This window comes from Plasmopara halstedii (genome assembly GCF_900000015.1).
Source record: "Plasmopara halstedii genome assembly, contig: Scaffold_2386, whole genome shotgun sequence".
NCBI classification, from domain to species: domain Eukaryota; phylum Oomycota; class Peronosporomycetes; order Peronosporales; family Peronosporaceae; genus Plasmopara; species Plasmopara halstedii.
Window position 1 is genome coordinate 402547 of NW_020189293.1, and position 8038 is coordinate 410584.

Below are 8038 nucleotides of genomic sequence, written 5' to 3' on the forward strand. Positions count from 1 at the left end.
TTACATGGTGAAGATTCGAGTTTTCTAGAATAGCTGGTAGGCTAGCAGTGGACAGCTGGAAGTTTAACCAACACGATCACTTAACCAACGTGATCATGCAAACTGGGGATGTGGCCTCATTCGCCGTTTTAAAAGACAAAAAAATCGAACATCTCCAAAAGACATACGACGACGCTGTAGATAAATATCAGCAAGCTGTCGGTAGGCTTCGATTGGCCAAAGCCGATTCCGAGAACGAACACCTGGACGCCAATGAAGCTTACAAAGTTTATCAAGCTGCTTCGAATTTCATCACATACCATTCTTCTCAAGCAAAGATAGCTACCAAAGATGTCCACTGGGCTCTTTTCGCTGTCAGAGCCCACTCTTTTGGAGCCACTAAAGCAGCCTAGATCGCCATTTACGATCTACATCTTCGCAACATTTCACTTCTCTGAAGCCGCCAAATACGAAAAAGCCATCCACGCTGTCAAAACCGCTGAAGAAAGCCAGTTCGTGAGTTTTTAATGGTCATGCTTATGCAGTTATACATGCGTACAATTGCGGCAAAAGCATGAAAACCGCCCGGGAATTACAAAACTTTGAAGTTGTCCGCGCCTTGTATCTCCGTGATTTTATCAAGGAGAAGGATGAAACAATTTTCAACTACGAAGGAGGTCAACAATTACGAACTGTTAGCTGGAAAGGCTTCTGCCAAGTCCATTCTTTCATAGTTTAGGGCTCGTGTGGCCGAAAAAAAGCTAACGTTGCCCAAGTTAATAAGGATACTCTTTTAAAGGATGTCGAGCACGCTCAACAAGAGCTCGAAGCCGCTAGAGCCGAAAAACCCATTCATGGCCTCTAAAAGCTGGAAGCCGTTCAAGCCAATAAAATCAGCTTAGTTACGCCAGAAACTGCCCACTTTTGTTAAAACCATAAGTCCCTTCACTGAATCCTACCCGCTTTAAATGTAGCTTTGAAAAATTAAAACCGACAATTCCACCCGGATCTTTATTCTTCGTGCTGCTATAAAGCCACCCATTCATGAAATATCCTCCAAACGGATGACCGTTGAACTGTTGCTATAGACAATAATGCCCGAAGTGGTTATGCTAATCCTCGATATGCCCAGGATTTCCGAAAAATGACAGTTGCCTGTGATGTAGCCAATGAGGGAGAGATTTTTATTTGGAGTTGTAAGGGGGGGCAAGTAATCACGAGAGTTACCGTCTCCTTATGGAGATAATGTCACTAGAATCAATAAGAACACAAAATTCATGAGAATCAGCGCTTCTTTAAGTAGCGATGATGTGAGACTTTACTGGGAATCCAGCAATATGACGAATGTTTACTAATTATTTCTGTATCAAAGTAATGATTTAACAAATCAATTAAGTCTATTTACTGAATATCGATGAGTGGTGAGCATTGTTTCCCCAAAGTCACTGTTCGTCGTAATCACAGTTCTTGTCTTCCATCATGTGCCGTGCGTTCTACTTAGTCACTGTCCTTTCCATCGTAACCAGTCCCCGCGCAGCTGCTAAATTCGACCACATCAAACCTTTAAATGCGCAAAATATATAAAAGGATATTCAAAGCGTGGGACCGGCAGTGGTCCGGCCGCTGTAGTAGATTTTCCTTAGTGGAAGCACGCAAGTTTAAAAAAATGTCCATATAATAAAAAACAAATAAAATCTGAAAGAATAGAAATGTTTGGATTAGTTTACCAGTCTCTTGTGAGAATAAACTCTTACTTAAAAGAAATGATTTAAAAAATATAAGCTGTTAATATAGCATCGAATGTGTATCATTCAGAAAGTGAACATAAAACATAAATAACACTCCTCATGGGTAGCGCTTTCTTTAAGGCCGCTATGCTCATCGCCTTAGCCAGCATCAACATAGCTGCTGAAAATCTTACCAGCTTGGCCGCATAAGGAGAATTTCATGACATTGTGCCATTTGGTCATACAGAAACCGAGATTTCGCCCAAGAAATCTCTCCAAGAGAGTCACGATGAAGAAGCATCTACTGTGGTTATGGAAGAGCGCGCATCTTTAGCTAGATTGATTGGGAATGCAGAAAACGATACAATCAAAATACTTATTTCTCCAAATGTGGAAGGGCTTGAGGAAAACATTTCGCGTTTCTTAGAAAAGAAGATTATGAACGGAGAATACCTCGGTTGTCCCGCCGACCGAGATGCCATCATCAAGTTATCCTACCACCACGTCAAAAATGTGATGCATCGATTGCAACCAGGTATTCGATGAATCGCTATGACCTGAGCTCTCTTATCCAGCAAGAAGCCAAAGCGCTTCATGGTGCCTACATCGTCGCCGCGAGCAAAGCATTTGGAATGGCCTACGCATTCAAGGTCGTCGGCGAATTTGATGAATATTTTCAAAATTCCAAAAATGCCGAAGCTAACGTCGCCATCATACCATGGAACTCTCAATCTCGCCGAATTCTCACGTAATACCCAATCCGAAGATTTTGCCAGTATCTTCGATTCTGACTATGACAACCACACTACGCAAATTGCATGCTCACATCAAAGATCACAATTGCATCGCTGCTCTGACTTATCGAAATGTCAGAACCGCTATCTCTGATCATACGCACGCTTAATTAGAAACAATTGCACAAATCTCTAGCGTGAATTACGTACCTTGTGTTGCTTGCATCTAAAGCTGGCTATCACTGCCGTTGAATCAACTAGCTAATTTCATGGTTATTCTCGTTAAAGCCAAACTTTACGTGAAGCAAAGAAAAAAAAATTCTTCAACGCTACGATCAATGCCCGTAGTTAAACTAGAGCTAGTGGTTGGCTTTAAACGTATTTGGGTTGTGTAGACAATATTAATGTATCCCTATTTTTTAGTGCACGGCAACCCTCCTTGGTCGCGTCAATGGGGTTTGTCTTCGGACAAACTCATTTCATAAGCAAAGGTTGTAAAAACTGAGCCATCACCACTTGCATTATCTGTATCATATTCGGCACGTACTATCACGGCGATTTCCATGGTCGCCTTCCTCGAACGCGTTCTCTTAACATCTTTATCGCTTAAAGTCTCAGGACATGACCTAGTGAAACTGGCTGCATCACCTATTATTGCACCGACAATTGTCTCGGATTAACACCACAATTTCAGACTCGTCGCAATCAACTGGCAGACCCGATGGCCGTTCAACGTCACATCCCTGCAAATACCCCCGCAGCGTGATCTCGCTTAAGATATTCACGCGCACAATCACAGCAATTATGTTGTAATCTACGTGGGCTCTATTGTGTCTGGCACTACTTGAATACTAATACGAGACCTGAACGGAAGGTCTGCTCATTAAAAAACGTACTGCATGGATCATGGAATGGAAATCATCAATTGCTTAGCTATACATACAATCCTTGATGAGCTCACCACCCGTGAACGCTTACACACATACTTGTGAGAGTAATCACTCGGTGACTAGTTAGCAGGCTCGGCTCACACGGTTTCCAAAGGAAAACTTCCGGCCCTATCATGGCGTGCTTGATTACTCAACAATGCATACCATTCTTGAATACCGCGGCTCACAAACTAGCTGTGCAACCTGTGGGTCGACAGTATTCATTAATTCCTCTTCTTAATAGAAATTGTCGTTTTCAGCAGTTTGGAAGACGATCGTATCAATATGGAGTGTGAGGGGTCAAGGTTTATAGAGCAAGCCATACGTGACTACACTTCTCAAATGCGTTTAAAGCCAACCATTGACCATAGTGTTGTAGAGAAATGTTTTGGTTGCCTTACGGAATAACAGAAAATACTCTACAATTAGCTAGTTGATTTCACGGCTGTGATACCAGCTTTAGATGCAAGCAACACAAGGTATGCGATTCACGTTAGCAATTTTCGCGTCTACTTCTAACAGACAACTCGTCGCGACACGATTTTCGCTCACTTAATTTGAGACCGAAATCTGCCGACACACAAGCTTACAAGATCGTTTCGACTTACCCCATTAACGCACCTTGAACTAGTGTAGTTTTTGCCGCTTTGCCGTTTGACGAACAATTATCTGTTGGATTGGGGATTCGGGATCTCCGTTTGAACAAATCTCAGGGTTTTTTAGGCAAAATTCGCGAAAAACGATGTACCAAAGTGTGACCCACCGGCGATCAGCCTCACTGTTTTCGAACAAGATAACGTCGTAAGTAGCCAAATTCGGTAGGTTGACCATGTGGAAAAAAAATTCAGTCTGCATCTCTGTCAGACCATTGAGAAGCTTTACGGGATTGTCGGAAGAGGCCGTTTTAGCAGCATTTCCGATAGTTTTTTGAATGTGTTGGACCTTATCGCGAAAGGCGTATTCACTCTTTTCTTGTTTTTCAAATTTTAGTGATATATCTGGGATGAAGTTGCCTGAAGTCAATTTGAGCTCCTCAAGCATTTGACTGATCTGCTGACCGTTAAGTCGACTATAATAGGCGGTAGTGCCGGCGTCTTGGGCACCTTGAAGCGCGTGCTGATGATAAAAAAAAGCCTTATTGGCCTTATGATAAGCGAGAACAGCTTTGCGTTGGTATGCTTCTATGCGAGCATCGGCTTCGTCGGCATGTTGTTGAGCAAGTTTGGCTTTCTCAATGGGGGTGGTAGAGGCAAAATGATAAGTATTGGGGTCACGGGAATCACGGGCGATTACATCGAATTTGAGAGCATCATTAGCTTCTTTGAAAAGCTGGGCAGCTTTAGCTTTTTCACTTTTGGACATGTCAATTGCTTCGATGCTGGACATGAATTCGTTGTAGGCATTTTGAAATGATTGGACATATTCGTTGGCAGCGACGATGTAGGCATCATGAAGCGCTTCGGCTTTTTGTTGGGTGTGAACGCTTAGGTCTTCGCGATTCATCGTACTTTTGGATGCAGATATTTCGTGGAGGAGCTTGATGATGTCAACTCGGTCGGCGGGAGAACCGAGGTATACTCCATTCATAATCGACTCTCCTAAGAAAGACGGAATGTGTGCTCCAATCACTTCCACATTTGAAGGAATCAGTACTTTACTCGCATCAAAGTCTGCACTCTCAATCAATTGAGCTAAAGATGCGCGCTCCTCCTTATCCACCAAAGATGATTCTTGGTCATGACTCCCTTTGAGAGATTTTTTGGGCAATATCTCGGTGTCAGTACGACCAATTGGCACGATGTCATGATTTTGCTTCTTATGCGGCATAAGCTGGTAAGATTCAGCAGCTATGTTGGTGCTGGCTAAGGCGATGCCGTAGAGAAAGCGCTACCCATGAGGAGTGTAGTTTATCTTTTATGTCCACTCTTTGAATGGTTCACATTTGATGACGTATTTGATTATATTAACAGCTTATTTTAAATATCAAAATCATATTTACTAAAGTAAGATTTCATGTAAATGGATATTTTTCGATCCCTTTAGCATTTGTCACTAAATTGGGCAACTTGAAAAGTTGAAAATTTATTATATTTGGAAACAAACAATATAAAATAAGAAGAGAAAGTTGCAGTTACAAATTCAGTCGACATCCATTCGCTTAAGTTGCGACAACGTCGTGGTCAGCAGCTAATCAAATGCTGGTGTTGCGACGTCAACTGGCGTCTGTATCACACCGATTCCGCACATTTGCTTCTGTAACAAAAGAATTAAATGACGGCGAAGCTCTCACCCCGAAGACAATTGGGTCGTACATGTCGAAGAGGCTAGAAGAATTCGAACCCGAACGCATTCGCAACTTTAGTATCGTGGCGCATATCGATCACGGTAAATCGGTACGTACTCGACATCAAATTTACAAATTTGATGTAAAAAGCATTGTAATATTATGAAGAATTCTGTATAGACGCTAGCAGATAGATTATTGGAGACAAGTGGTAATATCTCTCGCCAAGAGCGTGAAAAAGCTCAATTTCTCGACAATTTAAAGGTAGAAAGAGAACGAGGCATTACAGTTAAGGCGCAGACGGCATCGATGCTGCATAGAGATTCTATAACTGGAATGACATATATGCTAAACTTAGTAGACACACCAGGTCACGTGGATTTTAGTTACGAAGTCAATCGATCTTTGTCAGCGTGCGAAGGAGTGTTACTATTGGTTGATTGTTCACAAGGCATTCAAGCTCAGACATTGGCGACTTATTATGCTGCGAAAGAGAGAAATCTTCACGTTGTGCCAGTATTAACCAAAATTGACATGCCACATGCTGAAGTGGACGACAGTATCTTAAGTTTGTCCTCGCTTTTAAATGTGGATCCAGATGATGTGCTTCTGACATCAGCAAAAACTGGAGATGGTATTAATGAGGTGCTTCCGGCAGTAGTATCGAGATTACCTCCTCCAGTAAAGTGTAATCGTAGTGCACCGTTGAGATGTCTACTTGTCGATTCTTTCTACGATGATTATCGAGGAACCGTTTGTTTGGTGAAAGTTGTTGATGGTGCATTATTTACAGGAGATAGAATCTATAGCGCACACCAAAAGACCAAGCATGAGGTTCAAGAAACAGGATTGCTATTGCCAAGTCGATTCAAAACAGAGGGACTGTATGCTGGCCAGGTTGGTTATATTATCGCTGGTATGAAGTCAACGACCGAAGCAAAGGTTGGTGACACTTTTTTCAAGGAGGGGGCTTTATCTGCAGATATGAAGGCACTTCCAGGCTTTCAAGAGGCTCGAAGTATGGTGTTTGCTAGCATGTATCCTACAGACGATTCCAGTTTCGATGAATTACGTGTGGCCATCGAAAAGCTCACGTTGAATGACGCCAGTGTGACGACTCAGCAGGAAACAAGTGGCGCTTTGGGTATGGGCTTTCGATGTGGCTTTTTGGGATTATTGCACATGGAGGTCTTTCACCAACGTCTTTCGGATGAACAGGGAATACAAGTGATGGTTACAGCGCCAATGGTCCCGTACACTGTGATAGGACCGAAGGGTGAGCGGTGTACTGTTGAGACTCCGGGTGCGTTTCCTGAATCGACTAAGTACTACGACATTCTAGAACCGATGGTCGAAGCATCAATAATTACTCCGTCTTCCTATCTGGGTTCTGTATTGGCACTGGCAAAGAAAAAGCGTGGTATTCAAACAAATCTTGTTTACCTCGAAGACGAGCGCGTTATTGTTACTATTGATGTACCGTGGCAAGAAATTGTCACAAACTTTTACAACGAGCTGAAAACGATTTCTTCTGGCTATGGTGAGTTCTGTTCCTATTTTGTTTGTGTTTGGTTCATGTTACTAAATTGTGATTGTATCATTTCATTAAAGCAACCCTTAATTATCGCGAAATCACGCCACAAAGGTCAGATATTGTCAAAGTAGACGTCATGATCAACGGAAAAGTTCTCGATGCGCTCTCATTTGTGTGCCATCGAAGCCGAGCAACTCCTGACGGCCGTTTATTGTGTCAGAAGCTCAAGCGTGTGATAGATAGGCAACAGTTTGAAATCTCGATTCAAGCGGCATTAGGCGGCAAGATCTTCGCAAAGGAACGAATAGCTCCATACCGTAAGGATGTACTTATCAAATCGGGCAAGACTGTCGGAGGCGGTGATAGTACACGAAAGAAAAAGCTGTTGGCAAAGCAGAAGGAGGGCAAGCGCCGAATGAGAACCGTGTCAAATGTACAGCTCTCCCAAGATGCCTTTTGGTCCGTGCTCTCCAATTAGCTCAAGACTGTTATTCTTATGGACATTCCAGCAATAAAATTGTCTTGAGAATTGGCCAAGTACTAAGAAGTTTCATGACTCAAACACTTTAGATGCTTTCAATGCTTTATTCATGGTTATCACTGATAGAATGTCCTAACAGTCCAATTGCGTTTTTCGATGCAAAGACTATGGCAAGCACAATCTTTACTTGGCAAGTGCATGTTCAAACTAAAGCTATTGCTCACAAAGCTTTCTTTATTCCCTCCGCCTCATTTGAACATGTTTACAGACGGAAGGGCTGTGGCATACGACTTTGGATAGCTGTCCCAATTGACACTGAAGAGTAGAGCCGACTCGCACGCACTTCCAAGACCCGCCACACTAAGGTAAG

The 8038-nt window shown here is 42.6% G+C and overlaps 5 protein-coding genes across 5 annotated transcripts in view; 4 read left to right on the forward strand and 1 right to left on the reverse strand.

Annotated features, from left to right (window-relative positions):
* Positions 1-553: 553 nt before the first annotated feature.
* On the forward strand, positions 554-844 carry PHALS_03527 (uncharacterized protein; the record flags this gene model as incomplete). The annotated part of the gene is made up of 2 exons (XM_024717751.1): positions 554-673; positions 719-844. 2 exons carry the CDS (start codon positions 554-556, stop codon positions 842-844), a joined length of 246 nt encoding a protein of 81 aa, XP_024583219.1.
* Positions 845-2105: 1261 nt separating this feature from the next.
* On the forward strand, positions 2106-3992 carry PHALS_14940 (uncharacterized protein). Its single transcript, XM_036407135.1, has one exon. It carries the CDS (start codon positions 2249-2251, stop codon positions 2456-2458), a length of 210 nt encoding a protein of 69 aa, XP_036263390.1. The 5' UTR covers positions 2106-2248; the 3' UTR covers positions 2459-3992.
* Positions 3993-3996: 4 nt separating this feature from the next.
* PHALS_03528 (uncharacterized protein) lies at positions 3997-5196 on the reverse strand (the record flags this gene model as incomplete). The annotated part of the gene is made up of 1 exon (XM_024717753.1): positions 3997-5196. One exon carries the CDS (start codon positions 5194-5196, stop codon positions 3997-3999), a length of 1200 nt encoding a protein of 399 aa, XP_024583221.1.
* Positions 5197-5564: 368 nt separating this feature from the next.
* On the forward strand, positions 5565-7665 carry PHALS_03529 (gtp-binding protein; the record flags this gene model as incomplete). The annotated part of the gene is made up of 6 exons (XM_024717754.1): positions 5565-5762; positions 5834-6797; positions 6872-6929; positions 6996-7045; positions 7104-7193; positions 7265-7665. The coding sequence occupies 6 exons, from the start codon at positions 5565-5567 to the stop codon at positions 7663-7665; spliced, it is 1761 nt and encodes a 586-aa protein (XP_024583222.1).
* Positions 7665-8038, forward strand: part of PHALS_14939 (uncharacterized protein) — a 375-nt gene continuing 1 nt past the window's right edge. Inside the window, exon 1 of the mRNA XM_024717755.2 lies at positions 7665-8038. This exon is cut by the window's right edge and continues 1 nt beyond it. Coding sequence (XP_024583223.1) covers positions 7758-7994 — 237 coding nt within the window. The 5' untranslated portion in view covers positions 7665-7757 and the 3' untranslated portion in view covers positions 7995-8038.

What these genes read in the sequence shown, in the direction of transcription:
- PHALS_14940 (XM_036407135.1), top strand. Translation starts at nt 2,249, where the DNA reads ATGAATCGCTATGACCTGAGCTCTCTTATCCAGCAAGAAGCCAAAGCG.